Source organism: Eurosta solidaginis, chromosome 2 (assembly GCF_040869045.1).
Source record: "Eurosta solidaginis isolate ZX-2024a chromosome 2, ASM4086904v1, whole genome shotgun sequence".
NCBI classification, from domain to species: domain Eukaryota; kingdom Metazoa; phylum Arthropoda; class Insecta; order Diptera; family Tephritidae; genus Eurosta; species Eurosta solidaginis.
The window spans coordinates 273,609,311-273,629,301 of NC_090320.1; the positions used below are offsets into that span (position 1 = coordinate 273,609,311).

The 19,991-nt window shown below is 36.3% G+C and overlaps 1 protein-coding gene across 1 annotated transcript; it reads right to left on the bottom strand.

Annotated features, from left to right (window-relative positions):
* Positions 1-1,426: 1,426 nt before the first annotated feature.
* On the bottom strand, positions 1,427-18,993 carry LOC137242792 (apolipoprotein D-like). Its single transcript, XM_067770043.1, has 7 exons — positions 18,908-18,993; positions 15,309-15,423; positions 13,362-13,492; positions 11,608-11,738; positions 6,358-6,437; positions 6,096-6,191; positions 1,427-1,671 (listed from the first exon to the last, which is right to left on the bottom strand). Exons 1-4 carry the CDS (start codon positions 18,928-18,930, stop codon positions 11,630-11,632), a joined length of 378 nt encoding a protein of 125 aa, XP_067626144.1. The 5' UTR covers positions 18,931-18,993; the 3' UTR covers positions 1,427-1,671; positions 6,096-6,191; positions 6,358-6,437; positions 11,608-11,629.
* Positions 18,994-19,991: the final 998 nt, after the last annotated feature.

Genomic DNA, 19,991 nt, shown 5'->3' on the forward strand with positions numbered 1-19,991 from the left:
CTATGAGATTTCTTGATTCCCGTTGAACTAAAGAAGAAACAAAAAACCTGTACATTATTTCGCACAAAGTCTATTTCTCAGGCACCTAATAAGAAACCCCCGTTTACTCAAATTTTTGGCGGCCGCCGTGGAGTGGTGCTATCGTCCTCCGGCTACCACGCCGAAGATCCTGGGCTCACGCCCGGGGCAAAACTACATCAAAATTTTAGAAGCAACTTTTTCAATTAGAAGACGCTTTTCTAAGCGGGATCTCCGCTCGACAGTGATTTGGCGAGCACTTCGAGTGTATTTCTGCCACGAAAAACTTCTTAGTGAAAATTCATCTGCTTTGCAGATGCCGTTCGGAGTCGGCGTAAAATATTTACGTCCGTCTTAAAAATTTGTAGGAAAAAGTAAAAGAGCACGATGCAAATTGGATCAGAAGAGGTTATCGAGCCTTACATTATTATTTTTTTTTAATACTCAAATTCTACAACGCAATATTTGTGTCGATATCTCCGTAACTGGTTGAGCAATAGAAATGAAGACCAAGCAATGCGACTACAACTTTGGTCCAGCTTTGTTCTCTAAGCTGTACTTCAATATAATTACTTTGAGGTCAGCGTTCCTTGCTTGTATATTGATCACTTTAATAAAAATGTTTTTGGAGCAAAGAGTTGAACTTATCAGTGCCTACATTTTGGATTTTATCTCGGAAAAGTTCCTATACGGAATCAAAGACAACTGCTGGTAGTATATAGTTACATTAGGGCGGGTCGATTTAAAAATCCTTCATTGCTCTATGAAAATCGTATTCTAGGGATCAAAATAAGAAACTTTGCCGAAAGAACCATACCTCTAAAACGAATCCTGATGTCCCCCCCCCCCCCCTCCTTTTGGGTCGAACTTTTGGGTAGGGGCAATTTCAATTCTACCTGCTGTGTCTTGTGGCGGCTTAAAAAAAACAACACAAGCAATTTTACGATCTGCAATTGTGTCACAGTGATACCTTCATTTTTTAAAACGATTGAATGAAAAACCCACACAACTATGTTTACGGCATGCAAATGCATCACAGTGATGCCTTGGTTTTAAAAGGGGGTTGTAAAAACGCTAATTTCTAATAATTTTTTTTAATTTCTTTTCTATTGCTAAGTTAAATTCATTTTTACATTTACATATGTTCTGACTAAATAAATTTCTAAAGAGAAAAATAAAATCCAAAAAGAAAAAACATAGGCATTTCAAAGCGGGATTTTTTAAAATTTGCCCCTACGACCCAAAGGGAGGGACATTAGAATTCGTTTTAGAGGTAGGGTTCCTTCGGCAAAGTTTCTTATTTTGATCCCTAGAATATGATTTTCACAGAGCAATGGGCGATTTTTTTGCCTCCCCACAAATCGACCCGGCCTAAGGTACATACATATGTATTATATTCATATACAAATTTGCTCATTAAATTTTATTTCAGCAATCTATTTTTTGATAAAAATGGTCTATCGAATTAAGTACACAAATGTTAATGATTAAGTTTGTGTATAAAATTTCAAACTGCGAACAGCTATTAACAATTCGATTGATCAGTAGTTTTGAATTCTGTCAGCGACAATCCTTGTGCTGCAATAGCATCCTTTCCTCTTTGTATTATGGGCGCTGCTGGATTTCGAGCACGAGTAAGCAACCAAAGGAATTCTGCAAAAATGGAAAAATGAAAAAAATTATGCAAAGAAGTTTTAATTTGAGCATATTTCTTAATGTGTTGGGGTTATAACGCTGGGTAAGCACTCTCAGTAGCGCAGTCAAATTAGTTCAAGTTGTAACCACTTTTAAACTGATTACATTGAAGATGGCGACTGCAGACTTCAACAAATACATTTTGACGACAAACGTAACCGATAATGGGCAATTTGAATACTTGTGGCAGTCACAAAAATAATATAATAGTAAACTGTAGCAAAAGGGTGTAATCAATTAAAAAAGGCGCAAATGAATAATTTTTTAACCATTACTTACTTATATTAAACTTTTTATTGGCTGAATATAAAGGACTGCACTGTAAGTTGCTTGTCAAAAGGAGATGCAAATTTCGTGATTGATTGTCGTGCTGCTTCATAGTGGAAAAAAAAGACACACACCAGAGCACATGTAAGAATAATTTGACAGATGTCGCTATGTAGCTGCCGTCGTGAATGTAACCAGGTCTTATATGTATATACGTATGTTCCTGCATTCTGTAGAAATGGGTGAAGCTTTGGTGAAAACAGTCTGGTTTATTAGTTTAATAGCTAATTGAGGTTAATGCAGCTCCCTTTATAAGGCGCGCTTTCACACATCGCAAGTAATGAACAATTTCATATAAAAGAGCCTCAAGAACTGGATAAGAAAAAGTCGGTTCGTTAAGTAATTTCCACCTCTCAAGTAAACTCACACGCTTTCTGCAACCTTTTCTAAGGATTTTTAAGAAAACGTTAGTGGAGTCCTGGTTTCGCTAAGAAATATGTACATGTATGTCCGTCTCATTATATCTTGAAAAGCGACCCAGTAAGAACACAATCGTTTAAGTACCAGGGATGTCAGTGACTGTAAATGTGTTATTTTTCTCTTGTATACCGTATTTTATTTCGCTTAAGTGCATTTTCAGTTCGAATTTACATATTTTAAAAAATTTTCTTCTGATACATTGCAGATTCCGGCTTTATTGTCTTAACCCTCTGCAGCTGACGTGATCAAATTTTAACAATTTAGCTGACGTGGGGTCCATCAAACCTCGATTTTAAAATGTTTATATTTATTAAAAATTCTGTTTGCAATTTTCATGGTTATATTTTCTTGAACAAAAAATATTTGTTAATCCAACTTAATATTACATTTTTAAAGACAATAATTATTTTAACAAATACGATTTATTTCATTCAGTTTCATAAAAACAACAGAAGAGTACAATGCTATCAACAAAAATAAAAAAAAGCCAAAGTTCTCAAAAAATTGAGAAACTATTCCCCGTATATTTAAAATTACTTTTTAAGTAAAGTCAGTCTCCATTCTGATCCACATCCTGTGGTTAGATTTCCTTTTATGCAGTCTGGAAATTTTACATTTTTTGTTGGCAGTTGTCGCAGAGGGGACTAGAACACTGCAAACAAATAGGGTGTATACAATAATAGCAGCTGTATTTCGTTTTCCTTTTTATTTAAGGTGGGCATATATGGCATAGCTTCCTACCACTGATGGAGCCCAGCTGAATTTTTGGTAGTGGAAGGGGGCAAATCTTTTCCCAAAACTCGACTTATAGTCATGAGCAATTACTTTGGTAGTCTGTCGTTGTATACGCGTGATTTTAAATGATCTGGCACCATTTCTTGAGCCATATTTAATAAAAATTTACTCCTCATTTTGGGATCCATGTTTTCACAAGGTTCGTATGCAATATAACAGTTAATCCCTATCATATCCAGCATTCTATTGGAAATTTCCATCGGCTAACGTCACGTTTTGCGGCTGCACGAATATACCGTAATATAAAATAAATATAGGTACAATGATCACCTCTAGATTCTTCCGTAAATTCATTAGATTCTTCCTAAGTTTCTGCTTCCAAAGAAATTTCGTCGTCATCAAATATTACTTGTTCTGATTCGAAATTTGGATCTTGTATATCATCGTCTTCGCTAAAGTACTCTTCTTCATCTATCTGCTCGAGCCAAGCCAGCTATTTGCTCCTCGCTGCTTTTTAACGTTCCAGCTGAAGTTCTTTTGAAGGAACTCTTGCGTCTGGGATTATTGACTAAAAAATTTAAAACGATGATATAGCCGCATTATTTACAATTTTACTGTCGAGAGGTCTGAGAGCCACTATGATAATTTTACGATGTAGCTGATATGCGGTCTGTAGGACACTATGAAATATCACACTTATACTGACCTGGTGGTCTGCCAAATCCTTACACAAATACTGACGTGGAGGTATCACATACACTTTTTCGCGTAGCTACACACGTGTGTTGCCCTCGTTAGCTCTTTTCGCACTGAACGAAGTAGAAATATGAATACGAAAGGTAAAGAGAGTATAGAGAGCATAGGTTAAATTTTTACCAAGATATGCTCAGAGTTTTGAAATGCGGTGTCTATCAGACTACGACGTCAGTTGCAGAGGGTTAAAGTGAAGAGATTCCGCTTCATAGAGAACACAGAGATAAAGGAAATGCCAGAATTACTTGGCTGCTACTATATTTTACACAAGAAATAAATGTGAAATTTTTCTTGGGCGTTCCCTTCGATATGGATACCGAACTGAAAATGAAATATCTCGCACTGGCTTAGGCAGGAGTTAAGGCGCAAAGGCAAGAGTGAACATCATCGCCCTAAAGGATAAGTATTAGGGCGTTAAACCATCCAATGCAGTGCCCGTTGAGTAGAGAGTTGAGGTCTTCAATCACAGGTCTAATAGAAATTACTCCGAAACCGTTTTTGACCAATCGCCGGTGTGAACACTATATGGAGAAACAATTCGCCGCAAAAAAGAAATGCAAAGTTTCAAATCGTTCACCACCAGAAGTGCAGCAGTAATATCGATCTGACTTTCAGAGCGTCCAAAGTTATGGAGGCGACAATTCTGCCCATTACTAAATAGCGAAAGCGATGATCAATCCGATACCCTTATCGTTGGCGTTCTACCACCCCACTTTTATGTTGATAAAACGGCAATTACCTGGCTCAAACACTATTGAACTTCAGAAAATAACGGGGCAACCGCCGAGATGATCAGGAATGGGGGTCAATACCTGGTAAACTACATATATAAATTTCTTGACGAATATGGTTGGCTTAGCCAACTTTTTATGAGAATAGTCGGGACAACTCCGGTATAATGTTATAGCTGTGCTTAGTGGAAAGATTAAAAATTATCTATGGACGCACCTGAAGAAAGTAGGCGAAAAAATATGGGAATATAAATTGAACTTACTTGGTGTTTTGAACTCAATTAGGCGTTTGTGTGGAGCCACGGCCAAAATCACCCAGACTTTTATTGATATTATTATTATTAATATTATTATTATTATTATTAACAGGTCTGGAAGTGCAAGACCTGTGAGCCTAATTTTGTATCTGGAGGCTTTTGATGTATCTAAGTACCTCTTCAGGCTTTTTACTCCATATCATTTAGGGATTATGAGTCCCACCACCTAAATGGGATAGTCTCTACCTAGTCAGAGCGACGCATTCGCAGAGAATATGAACCGGCGTTTCATCATCCAGCGCACAGAAACGACAAATTTGGGTATCTGAGAGATTTAATTTACTTAGGTGATATCGTAGACCGCAGTGTCCCGTATAGTACCCAGTGAAAGTTCTTAGGTCCTCCCTGCTTAGATTAATGCACCAGACTTTTAATAATCAACTAGCAGGGTACTCGGCAGATACTAATCTAAATAAGAAGGTGTATTTTAACGCATTCTTTCCGTTACTCAAAGTCAAGCAATCAGTATATACGATTTTATTGTTTTTCTTCAAAATGTATGTACCTCCCAATTTTTCTCATTCTTACCCTTTATAATTTCCTTATCTCTCCCTCTTCTTTTTTACACCCTCTACATCTCTCCTTCTTTTTCCTTAGATCCCCCATTCCTCTAATTTATCATTCTTTGCTCAAAATCTCATAACTTAATGAAAACATTTTATCTGCACAATTTTTGTCTATCATCTCATATAGACGGCTATTTTTAGAATGGAATGCTTAAATTTAATAAAAACTTTTAAATCACTCAGTGCAATCGCTTTAGCTTTTTGTGAATTCAATGCTAGGACCAAACAAAATTGTGCACGTACATGGCGTATGAGTAACTTTTGCTGACATACAAAATTTGTCGCACCACCCAATGGCGCACGTGAAATTGAAAACAAAATTTGAATTTAAAATTTTTAGCTCTAAAATATGAAAAACCTTCGTCTTGACCGAAGGGACCTAAGCCAAAATTGGTGATGATTAAAGTGCGGCAAATACGTTTCCATAGGGAACACACACACACACAGAATTTGAATTATATATATATAGATTAAGAAATATTGAATCTGGCTTTTAAAGCAAAACGTAATGAAAACTGTCCTAATTGACTCACCTACGTACGTCCCGGATAAATTTGTGCAGCCGTATACGACAGAATAGTTTGTGTAATCAGTAGCTAAAACCCGGTAATCAGATTCCCCGCCGAGAGCTATAAAGTTAAAAGAAGACATTTTATTTAAAGTTTTAGGGCTAATACATGTTTTTGTTTTCAAAGATTTCGCTGACGGTTGTATATAAAAATATATCTGTTTTTCTAAATAAATATACTCAAATATATTCGCATATGAATTAGGAAACGTATTTGTATTACTTACCTTCACCATCATTCATATTTACCGAAAGCTTGCCAGGGCCAACGACTTTAGCGGTTCCTTTAATAGATGATTTCTCGTTACTGCAACCAAATTTGAGTAAATAGTAAAATCGACTTTAGTAAAATATTTAGATTTAAAAAATTTATAGAAATAGTATTATAAGACTACCTTAATAAAAATTTTTTATACAAAATTTTGAAAACATCTTGATTCCTTGGAGCTAAAACGTGACTGGATTATATACAATGTTTCAAGTTTTAAGCCCTTACTTATCCAGATCTTATTTGAAAATGAATTTGCCAAACAAACAGGAAAACGATCAATTATGAAGGTTACAAAACAAGGCGGATATTCAAAAACATCTATGGTGAGTAGCAGAAAGTTTTGGACTTAATCAGTAACATCAAGAACAAATGGCTTGTAGTTATGGTTGTTCGGCTTCTACAGAATAAATTAAAGTGTAAAATATGTGCAACCGAGCCATCAGTTACACCACTGATAATGTCATAGATGAGCATTAGGGACTGAATTGTACGTCTATTAGCAAGGGATTTCAAGTTTGTGAGCAAACATCGGGCGTAATAGGATGGAAGAGTACTTTTAAATTTTACTTCTAAATTTTCTCGATTTCAAGAAGGTACTAAGTTAAGAGACTGAGCGGCAATACCTAATATCTTTTTGTTCCCAATTTGTGAATACAAGCAATTTAACCGAGTTTTCACTTGTCAATGAAGATCCTTGTGGCGATGGAGAGGCTGACCATATATATGTATGTATGTGATAAAGACTCCCCAAGACATAAACTACATTTCTTAAGAAAGAAAGAAGAAAGACCATCAAAGCCATTTTTAGCGGGCAATTTCATGGGATAAAAATTAATTAGGATATCTGATAATGTAACAGACAAAGCTCTATAATTTGAAGAATGTTTGTTCGATTCTTCGCCAAAGGAATTATAGATATTTCCAACGTCATTCACAAAATTAGACTTGAGAAAGTCTGCAAAAAGATTCACAGTGCCCGACAAACTGTTGGAACACACTTTATCGCGAGACACATACTTTGGTTTATTAGAGAATCCTTTCCTGAACCGTATGTAGTTCCAAAAGGATTTATCAGGCTTATTGAATTGACGTACTTTTCTCTGAAGGTTACATATTTATGTCGCCTATTTTTCAGCGTTTTCAGTCTGTTTGTATACGAGGGTAATCTATGTCTCCGAGCAGATGAAAAACTTCATAGTCCGCGGGAACATTACATGACAGAAAGAGAATTCAAGTCAATCTGAAAAAAAAAATGCATTTAAATTATTTAAATAATCGTAATTAACGAATATGATGCACGCCAAATTTGCCAATTTCTGTAGCTTAAAGTTCGAGGCCCTTTCGAACTACGCTGGCTACCGAACATCGAAAATCGAATTTGAAATTCGCATTATGAGTGTTCATTGCTCTCGAAATTTTCGTTGTATATCTAATTTTGAAATGAATAGAAATTTGTTGTCGACGCTGTATTGAATTAGAAAAAAATGTGTTTATATAAGTCCAAGGTCGTGCATACAAAAAAGAGCTTGGAAGACTGGTTTCAAAAATAGGAAAAAAATCCGTTGGTAGCAAAAGGAACTTGAAGAGGGATCAGGTGCCAAAAACTCCGAGTACATTCTCGTTCCGATGTTCAGTTGAAACAATCCTAATCTGAGAATTTTTTCAATTTCAAAATGGTTCGAATAGGCTTGGCCCTTCTGCATTGTTGCAGCCATTCATCTTTACTGAATAGCAGGTCCATGAACGCCTCTATGGTCAGCATGAAGTTTAGTTTTTAACGCATGTAACAATATGTTTAGAAGGTTGCAATGTTTCAAACGTTTTATACTTCTGCGTATTTTCAGCAGGTACTTAAGCTTTTTTCTTCATAATAAATTATTTTGCTTATATTTTATTTGATAGCTGATGGGAATGTGCTTTTCTGAACGGTTGAATCTATCAATTTATCGAATAATGACACAAGTCTTCATCTTCATGGAATGTCATAATACAGAATACAAATTCGTTGTATCAGATCTTGCGACCACAGGCGAAGATCGAATTTGTCTCATAATGCCCGAATATTCATCGAGAAATGGAAGATCAAGGGTACTAACAAGCTGATTTGGGATATAAATAATTTGGGTAAAATTAATACTATCTAAAAGATTTATCTCGTGTGGAAGACTTACATTAGTGGCAGTTAAAACATCATTTCAAAGAAACTTAGACAACACGATTTTGTTAAAGTTAAAATCACCCGGAAAACATAAATGAGAATATTACTCTGAACTGCGTACAAGCGATCTAAACTATTAGTTGGAATATAAAGATACGTAGATAAACAAAATACCGAAGGTGACAAAATACCAGCACAGAGTTGATCGACGAGACAGTCATAATTTATGAGCTGGAAAACAGATGATGTCAACGCTCGCTTGACCGCAATCAGGATACCCCCGCCTTCATTCAATAATGCTGTTTGAGCATCTCTGTATTTACGATAGATTTGAAAAATATTGGGATCAAAAAATTCGCCATTAAAAAAATTGCGATTTAACCACGTTCAACAAGAACGCCAACATTAAAATCGCAATAGGATGTAATAAAAAAAAAATATAAGCACTTAGTCCACATTTAAAAAAGTTACCCATTTTAAATTTATAAGTTGTAGGAATATTTTTGAGAAGGATTCCCAAGTCATGTACAAAAAAAGAATCGGAGGTGCAAGCTCGTCACGGCTAAAATTGGTCAAGGACCACCGATATCAATTGGTCTTCGAGGTAAAACTCCAGAAAAGTTGCTCAATGAAGGGAAGTAGTATTTTGGAAGTAAAATAACATTGATATAAAATAATTTTTGGCATAGATATGGCCAGGTTTTCAAATATACCCTGACCACATATACATATATACGGAAGTCTGTATTTATCTGTGTTTTTTTTTTAAATCTATAGACATTTACGCTTAAACATTATATGGACTGCTAAGCGTCAAACTTTAAGTACACCTCTGAAATTGCTGCGTATGAAATTAGTACTACTAAATTTCAATACGCATTATGCTCAGATGTGTCTATGTTTCACCTCTAGACTAATTCTATTTATCACCTCTTGAAATGGTGCGTGTCCACAATTCATCGCAACTGATTCAGCTATATGTTATACACTATGGCCATCAGAGGGTTGTGTCTCCGCTTTTCGGTACACCCTGTGCTGTAAGGTAGTTATTTAACCACTGCCGCTAGATGGGTCTCCTAAGCATTACGTATCTAAGCAAGGATAAGCTTTTTTTTACGCGCAATCGTAAAAACAAAACACGGCTTTTAACTTGATTACTTTATGCCGTTATCATTGTAAAGGGTTGCAAGTAGTATATGTAGCAGCACGCACACACAGCCACGCTCACCTGTTCAAGATGTTTTTGGGGATGCTATTTGGCACTGTTGTACTTCTTAGGTCCAAAAAAAAGTGCGTAAAAGCTTTATTGTAAAATTACAAAGAAATAGCCTTATTTACTTTCAAACGAGCACTTAATTACATCTCTCTTTATAATCCATATGTTTTGGACAATTTGTGTTATCAAATTGTGATACCGGGGACGATTGCTAAAACACGACCAAAATCGTAGCGAGAGGCATTAATATACGAGTTTTGGTCACGGTTTCAATAACTCGAACACGTTTTTGCCTTTGGATTATTGATACCAGGACAAAACTCGTATTTTCATACCTCTTTCCAAATTTTTGGAAATGTTTTGACAGCCGATCTGGGTTTTAAACTGTTTTTCGCGGAGAGCTGTTGAACAGGTAGAAAAATTTATCACTCATGTTTTTATTCTTAATGTTGGCATAAGTACGCTTCTTCAGATACCCTATTCGAAGACTTGTCTAATTTTCTGTAGGACCCATATATGTGTACTTTACATTTTCATACTGAATTCTTTCAAAAAAAAAGTTACCACCACAGCAACCCATATCTGATATTCCACTCCTTTTTTTGTTTGTTTGCGCGCAACCCCGGTATCTTTGACACTTCGGTCATTGTCAAACGGCAGTGTGTTAGAAAGAAAAGTGTTTCCTTCTCACACATATCCTACATGTAAGCCTGTACTGTGGTCACTTATAACGACGGTATGCGTTGAAAAATAATATATTTTGTAAGCAGGGCTGCCGGAATTGGTAATTTCGTACCAAAACTGGTACTTTAAAAATGATTTGGTACGTTGGTACGTTGTTTTTGATTTTGGTATTTTTTCCTAGAAAGCGAATTTTTACTTATTTTAATCCATTTTTTCGTATACTACTTTTGTTAGTCAATTAGAAGTACCGAGATGTAAACCGGAACATTAACACATTTAAATCGACAACACGTCAATGTTATCGCAAAGCCTTCGATGTTCGAAAACATCGACTCTCCTTGCGAGCTGCTGATTTAAAGTGCAATAAGTTGATTAAATTTGTGGCTTGTTTGCAGGTTCCTGATTAAAAGACAAACAAAGTTGCAATAGTTCATTTCAAGATACTTCAAATGAAAATGAAAAAGTTTGCCTGAGACGTATCTGAAATTTTTTATGTAATGTCAAATATTTTCCAGTGCTGAAAACAAAAGAAAATTTAGACCAAAGGGGCTCACCAATTTTGAATGGCTCTCTAACAAAAATGGTTCAGCCTTTTGTAAGGCATGCAATAAAGGCTTAATCAATCACCTGACTCATTTAAAAATGCCTAAAACTGTTACTGCCCATATTCAAGGTATGGAACCAAAAAAGAAGCAAATATCAATGGACTCCTATTTAGATGCAAATAAGAGGTAAATAAGCAAAATAGTACAAAGCGCTGAGCTTACATTGCTAATGTTCCTGATAACGCACAATTTACCATTCACATTGATGAATTACTTGCCTGAGTTGCTCGCTGAATGCTGTCCTGACTCAGAAGTGGCAAAACATTTGAAAATTGCAAGAACTATAGCTACGGGATTAACGGAAATAATTTGTTTTAGTACAATGAAAGACTTAGTTTCGGAATTTAAGTCGTGTAAGTTGTCTCTAATTATCGACGAAACAACAGATGTTTCCGCAAAAAAGTGCTTCGTTTTAGTAGTTAGGTATGTCGCCAATCTAATTTTTTTGGTACTCTCAGAAGCCTTTTGGTACGAAAAAAAAAATGTGAGTGGCAGCCCTGTTTGTAAGATTTATTTGATGGTGTATAAAATTGTAATACTCACTTAGAATCATGTTGTGTGTTCACTACCGAAATTTGATTATTGCCAAGAGCGCCATATTCCGCTGTGACGCAGTGAGTGCCAGATTCGAAAGCAAAGGGATATTTACCGAATTCGTTCCATACACCAAGGTACTGTAATTATAAAAAATGGTTTTTCATACTTAAATCAATTGCTCAAGTGTGTGTTGAAAAAAAACCCCAAAATAATTTACTATTATGTATTTTTAACTACAGTTTCATTTCCAATAAGACAACACAATCTTGAAAGAGTTAGAGGCCAAAATTTACACATACTTTTTATACGATATGGATAGCAATTCAAAGGTGGTACCTGTTCACTTAATTTGCGCTGGGCACCAAATTAAAGGTTTCCTAAAATATCTTGCTATAAGGCACTTTACCTTTTACTATATTAATCAGTTCCGGAGACACATAGGTCAATATATTGACATCTGTCTATGCCATATGGGTACCAAACGAAAGATGTTAGTGTTTTAATACACGGTGATTTTCTATTGAGATTGATCCGGGAACATCGCTGAATTAGTAAATGTAGACAAAAGTAAAAAGTATATGTATAAATATCTATCAATAAATCAGGGCCCTCCGCGTGCTTATGTTTCGTCAACGTTCTTTGTACAAGATAGAAGCACGTATAACTAAAATTTTATATTGGGTAAGACATTATGTGCGTTCTCTGGATAGCTAATTTGCATCCCTTAGGTTAGACTGAAGTCGGCACGCGATGGGGAGAGAGAAAGAGAAATAAAAATAAAGAGAGTAAAAAATTTAGAGGATGAACAAGAAAAAAGGAAGAGGGAAGTGGATCCAAAAGAGGAGAGTGAAACGGAAGGAGATATATTTTAAACTGGGGCAAATAAGAGAGAAAAAACAGGAGGAAAGGTAGAGAGATAGGTATCTTTGAGCATTTTTATAAATTCCTCTATGGCGAATCTGTCAGCTAAAAATGATGCATGAGGCAAAGACTATTGATATGTGGCGCAGGGATCGTGATATTTTATAAACTCGTCTGAATTTTTAAATTTTGCGGCGATGTTTTAAGTTTAAATGCTTATTTCTACGCCTCTTCCGATATTTTAAGGCATGTTTTAGAAATTGTACGAAACTGGCAAACACGGAGTTTAGGTTTGGTGGAAACCATAACTTGCTTTAAGTTCTATTAGAAATGCATAAACTGAAAAAAAATTTACTAGATAAGGCAGATATTGATTTTTAAGTAACTTCCCGGTGAGCTAAAAAGTTGAAACTTTACCTCGACAAAACTAAAAAACTCATGCGAGATTTGAAATTTTGATATCGGGTTTTACCAAAATTCCCGGTCAGTTGATCAATTTTTCAGAGATTTATCATTGAGCTGCGAACTTGAAATTTCGCATATAGTTCAGAACACCGAGACCATGCCAGAAAAGGGAAAAAGTCCGGAGGGAAAAGTCCTGACTCAGAAGTGGCAAAACATTTGAAAATTGCAAGAACTATAGCTACGGGATAAACGGAAATAATTTGTTTTAGTACAATGAAAGACTTAGTTTCGGAATTTAAGTCGTGTAAGTTGTCTCTAATTATCGACGAAACAACAGATGTTTCCGCAAAAAAGTGCTTCGTTTTAGTAGTTAGGTATGTCGCCAATCTAATTTTTTTGGTACTCTCAGAAGCCTTTTGGTACGAAAAAAAATATGTGAGTGGCAGCCCTGTTTGTAAGATTTATTTGATGGTGTATAAAATTGTAATACTCACTTAGAATCATGTTGTGTGTTCACTACCGAAATTTGATTATTGCCAAGAGCGCCATATTCCGCTGTGACGCAGTGAGTGCCAGATTCGAAAGCGAAGGGATATTTACCGAATTCGTTCCATACACCAAGGTACTGTAATTATAAAAAATGGTTTTTCATACTTAAATCAATTGCTCAAGTGTGTGTTGAAAAAAAACCCTAAAATAATTTACTATTATGTATTTTTAACTACAGTTTCATTTCCAATAAGACAACACAATCTTGAAAGAGTTAGAGGCCAAAATTTACACATACTTTTTATACGATATGGATAGCAATTCAAAGGTGGTACCTGTTCACTTAATTTGCGCTGGGCACCAAATTAAAGGTTTCCTAAAATATCTTGCTATAAGGCACTTTACCTTTTACTATATTAATCAGTTCCGGAGACACATAGGTCAATATATTGACATCTGTCTATGCCATATGGGTACCAAACGAAAGATGTTAGTGTTTTAATACACAGTGATTTTCTAGTGAGATTGATCCGGGAACATCGCTGAATTAGTAAATGTAGACAAAAGTAAAAAGTATATGTATAAATATCTATCAATAAATCAGGGCCCTCCGCGTGCTTATGTTTCGTCAACCTTCTTTGTACAAGATAGAAGCACGTATAACTAAAATTTTATATTGGGTAAGACATTATGTGCGTTCTCTGGATAGCTAATTTGCATCCCTTAGGTTAGACTGAAGTCGGCACGCGATGGGGAGAGAGAAAGAGAAATAAAAATAAAGAGAGTAAAAAATTTAGAGGATGAACAAGAAAAAAGGAAGAGGGAAGTGGATCCAAAAGAGGAGAGTGAAACGGAAAGAGATATATTTTAAACTGGGGCAAATAAGAGAGCAAAAACAGGAGGAAAGTAGAGAGATAGGTATCTTTAAGCATTTTTATAAATTCCTCTATGGCGAATCTGTCAGCTAAAAATGATGCATGAGGCAAAGACTATTGATATGTGGCGCAGGGATCGTGATATTTTATAAACTCGTCTGAATTTTTAAATTTTGCGGCGATGTTTTAAGTTTAAATGCTTATTTCTACGCCTCTTCCGATATTTTAAGGCATGTTTTAGAAATTGTACGAAACTGGCAAACACGGAGTTTAGGTTTGGTGGAAACCATAACTTGCTTTAAGTTCTATTAGAAATGCATAAACTGAAAAAAAAATTTACTAGATAAGGCAGATATTGATTTTTAAGTAACTTCCCGGTGAGCTAAAAAGTTGAAACTTTACCTCGACAAAACTAAAAAACTCATGCGAGATTTGAAATTTTGATATCGGGTTTTACCAAAATTCCCGGTCAGTTGATCAATTTTTCAGAGATTTATCATTGAGCTGCGAACTTGAAATTTCGCATATAGTTCAGCACACCGAGACCATGCCAGAAAAGGGAAAAAGTCCGGGAACTGGCCGAAATAAATAGAAAATTCATAACCTGGAATCATGCTTCCAATTTTAAATAGCTTTTAATTAAGCTGGAGACTTCTAATTTTAATAATATTAAAATTTTTATCGTAAAGAGGTTAACAGAAATATCATAAAGCACAGATCGATTAATTTAGAAAACTCCTACAAAAGGGTATTTCCCCTTGCGATTAAGTACTCCTTTATATAAATGGATAAAATACTGCGGATGAATTTTGATATTTTAAAATTTGAATACTAAAATTTATCAACATTATGTCTGTGCACATAAAGTTTTTCGTAGTTTTTGATGAATTTATATAAAGGAAGTGTTCAAATAGATAGCAGTTTGAACTCTGTACTCACGCTTTCAATTAACACCTAACATTTCAATGTACTATGAACTATAGAAAACGTCCTTACCTCCATCCTAGGTGGTTCTGAAATGGTCACGACCAATTGATTTTACTTTGCTTTCTCTATCTTTTTAACATTAATACTCACTTTTGTTAAATCAAAATCTTGCAGTGTTGTTACAGTGGGACAGTTACCGGTTCTCACAACTTGACCGGCTATCAAACTTGACGATGTCAAAAGAATTATCAATGATAAAAAGACTCTGCAAAGACAAAAAAAAAAAAACAAGTAAGGAAGGCTAAGTTCGGGTGTAACCGAACATTACATACTCAGTTGAGAGCTATGGAGACAAAATAAGGAAAATCACCATGTAGGAAAATGAACCTAGCGTAACCCTGGAATGTGGTTGTATGACATGTGTATCAAATGGAAGGTATTAAAGAGTATTTTAAGAGAGAGTAGGCCATAGTTCTATGGATGGACGCCATTTAGGGATATCGCCATAAAGGTGGACCAGGGCTGACTCTAGAATGTGTTTGTACGATATGGGTATCAAATGAAAGGTGATAATGAGTATTTTAAAAGGGAATGGGCTTTAGTTCTATAGGTGAACGCCTTTTCGAGAAATCCCCATAAAGGTGGACCAGGGGTGACTCTAGAATATGTTTGTACGATATGGGTATCAAATGAAAGCTGTTAATGAGTATTTTGAAAAGGAGTGATCCTTAGTTCCCTAGGTGGACGCCGTTTCGAGATATCGCCATAAAGGTGTACCAGGGGTGTCTCTAGTTGTACGATATGGGAATCAAATGAAAGGTGTTACTGAGCGTTTTAAGAGGGAGTGGGCATTAGGTCTATAGGTGGACGCCTTTTCGAAATGTCGCCATTAGGGTGGGCCAGGGGTGACTCTAGAATGTGTTTGTACGATATGGGTATCAAACGAAAGGTGTTACTGAGCATTTTAAGAGGGAGTGGGCATTAGCTCCATAGGTGGACGCCTTTTCGAGATATCGCCATTAGGGTGGGCCAGGGGTGACTCTAGAATGTTTGTACGATATGGGTATCAAACGGAAGGTGTTACTGAGCATTTTAAGAGAAAGTGGGCATTAGGTCTATAGGTGGGCGCCTTTTCGAGATATCGCCATTAGGGTGGGCCAGGGTGACTCTAGAATGTGTTTGTACGATATGGGTATCAAATGAAAGGTGGTAATGAGTATTTTGAAAGGGAGTAATCCTCAGTTCTATAGGTGGACGCCTTTTCGAGATATCGCCATAAAGGTTGACCAAGGGTGACTCTAGAATGTTTGTACGATATGGGTATCAAACGAAAGGTGTTACTGAGCATTTTAAGAGGGAGTGGGCATTAGGTCTATAGGTGGACGCCTTTTCGAGATATCGCCATTAGGGTGGGCCAGGGGTGACTCTAGACTGTTTGTACGATATGGGTATCAAACGAAAGGTGTTACTGAGCATTTTAAGAGGGAGTGGGCATTAGGTCTATAGGTGGACGCCTTTTCGAGATATCGCCATTAGGGTGGGCCAGGGGTGACTCTAGAATGTTTGTACGATATGGGTATCAAAGGAAAGGTGTTACTGAGCATTTTAAGAGGGAGTGGACATTAGGTCTATAGGTGGACGCTTTTTCGAGATATCGCCATTAGGGTGGGCCAGGGGTGACTCTAGAATGTTTTTACGATATGGGTATCAAACGAAAGGTGTTACTGAGCATTTTAAGAGGGAGTGGGCATTAGGTCTATAGGTGCACGCCTTTTCGAGATATCGCCATTAGGGTGGACCAGGGTTGACTCTAGAATGTGTTTGTACGATATGGATATCAAATTAAAGGTATTGATGAGGGTTTTAAAAGCGAGTGGCCCTTAGATGTATATGTGAAGGCGTTCTCGCGATATCGACCAAATGTGGATCAGGTGATCCAGAAAATCAACTGTCGGGTATTGCTAATTTATTTATATATTCAATAACACTAACAGTATTCCTGCCAAGATTCCAAGGGCTGTTGATTTCGCCTTGTAGAACTTTTTCATTTTCTTCTACTTAATATGGTAGGTGTCACACCCATTTTACAAAGTTTGTTCCAAAGTTATATTTTGCATCAATAAACCAATCCAGTTACCATGCTTCATCCCTTTTTTCGTATTTGGTATAGAATTATGGCATTTTTTTAATTTTTCGTAATTTTTGATATCGATAAAGTGGCCGTGGTCATGGTCGGATTTCGGCCATTTTTTATACCAAGATAAAGTGAGTTCAGATAAGTACGTGGGCTAAGTTTAGTAAAGATATATCGGTTTTTGCTCAAGTTGTTGTGTTAACGGCCGAGCGGAAGGACAGACGGAGGACTGTGTATAAAAACTGGGCGTGGCTTCCACCGATTTCGCCCATTTTCACAGAGAACAGTTAGCGTCATAGAATCTATGCTCCTACCAAATTTCAAAAGGATTGGTAAATTTTTGTTCGACTTATGGCATTAAAAGTATTCTAGACACACTAAATGAAAATGGGCGGAGCCACGCCCATTTTGAAATTTTCTTTTATTTTTGTATTTTGTTGCATCATATCATTACTGGAGTTGAATTTTGACTTAATTTACTTATATACAGTAAAGATATTAAATTTTTTGTTAAAATTTGAATTAAAAAAAAATTTTTTTTAAAAAGTAGGCGTGTTCTTCATCCAATTTTGCTAATTTTTATTTAGCACATATAAAGTAATAGTAGTAACGTTCCTGCGGCCACCGTGGTATGATGGTAGCGTGCTCCGCCTATCACACCGTATGCCCTGGGTTCAACTCCCGGGCAAAGCAACATCAAAATTTTAGAAATAAGATTTTTCAATTAGAAGAAAATTTTTCTAAGCGGGGTCGCCCCTCGGCAGTGTCTGGCAAGCGCTCCGATTGTATTTCTGCCATGAAAAGCTCTCAGTGAAAACTCATCTGCCTTTCAGATGCCGTTCGGAGTCGGCATAAAACATGTAGGTCCCGTCCGGCCAATTTGTAGGGAAAAATCAAGAGGAGCACGACGCAAATTGGAAGAGAAGCTCGGCCTTAGATCTCTTCGGAGGTTATCGCGCCTTACATTTATTTTTTTTTTTTAGTAACGTTCCTGCCAAATTTCATCATGATATCTTCAACGACTGCCAAATTACAGCTTGCAAAACTTTTAAATTACCTTCTTGTAAAAGTGGGCGGTGCCACGCCCATTGTCCAAAATCTTACTAATTTTCTATTCTGCGTCATAACGTCAACCCATCTACTAAGTTTCATCGCTTTAACCGCCTTTGGCAATGAATTATCGCATTTTTTCGGTTTTTCGAAATTTTCGATATCGAAAAAGTGGGCGTGGTTATAGTCCGATATCGTTCATTTTAAATAGCGATCTGAGATGAGTGCTCAGAAACCTACGTACCAAATTTCATCAAGATACCTCAAAATTTACTCAAGTTATCGTGTTAACGGACGGACGGACGGACGGACGGACGGACGGACATGGCTCAATCAAATTTTTTCTGGATCCTGATTATTTTGATATATGGAAGTCTATATCTATCTCGATTCCTTTATATATGTACAACCAACCGTTATCCAATCAAACTTAATATACTCTGTGAGCTCTGCTCAACTGAGTATAAAAAGAAGACAAGGATATCTGAATAAAAATTAAAAGGTGTTTGATTTAAACTTATTATATAAACTCACAGTTCCGAAATAAATACTACATTCTACTTACTTCTCGAACTGTTGGTTCAGCATTTTGTAGAACTTTTTCTCCAAGCGATACTTAGTAGAGTAAACGATAAAATACCACTATCGTTTTCAACACTAAAACTAAAAATTTGATCTGAATTTGTATGAGATATTTTATATTTATGTGTTAGTGATTTTTTGCCTATATTTGCAGACAAATAGTGCATACAAAAAAATTTTTTTTTATCGAGTAAATATTTTTCATTTTGCTTGTTGAAAACGTACAAAGGCGAATCTTGTAAATATTTACCTACTATGAAATTTAGTGAAATTTTCACTCTATCTGGCTCTATTTCACTCCCCTTTCTATTGCCTTCGGTAGTTGGTGTATAACCCATGTTCATATTGGTTTGCAACCATCTTTTCTGCAGCCCAAACGTAATTAGTTTGTACCTCATAGACTAGATTTTATAACGCAATAAGATGTATGCCCCCTCTTCCCTGCTTTCTAATAGATAGAAATACTTAGTCCGATTGCATAACATCACATAACCATTGAAGTTTTTGGGCTTTTAATGGTTGTACTATCTGCATATATGCGTAAAGTTCATGTATGTAGGTCATCACCACACCCATACCCATATCTTTTTCGATACTCGCCGAAGGCATCACGGACAGAACCATTTATATTTGGGAGAGCTTTTCTGTTGAACAATTCAAGGGTCTTCTCTCGACAAAGTCCACGATTCTGAGCCCTTCATCAGTACAGGTGTGATGAGCGACTTGTAGAGGGTAATTTTTGTTAGTCACGACTTTTCAATTGTCTACCCAGCACAAAATAGCGCTTTTTGCCAAGATTTATTCTCCGTTTGAATTTTTAATCTGACTATTAATGCTGGGTACATAAAGAGGAAGCCCTTCACAGTCCTGAATTTATCTCCATCAACAGTGACGTGTCCGCGGGGGTGTAAGCGCGCCGATACTTTCTTGGATGACACAAAATACTTCGACTTGTCCTCATTTGTCGCATTACCTAATGTTTTTCGCCTCTTTATCCAATCCCTGTAGTCCCAAAGGCAAAGGGGTCAGCAAACATTCTAAATATTGACTAGAATATTGTGGGGTTA

Coding starts and splice junctions, on each gene's coding strand:
- LOC137242792 (XM_067770043.1), bottom strand. CDS start 18,930: ATGCTGAACCAACAGTTCGAGAA. Junction 15,424..18,907: donor CTGAACCAACAGTTCGAGAA/GTAAGTAGAATG, acceptor TTGTCTTTGCAG/AGTCTTTTTATCATTGATAA. Junction 13,493..15,308: donor AAGATTTTGATTTAACAAAA/GTGAGTATTAAT, acceptor TTATAATTACAG/TACCTTGGTGTATGGAACGA.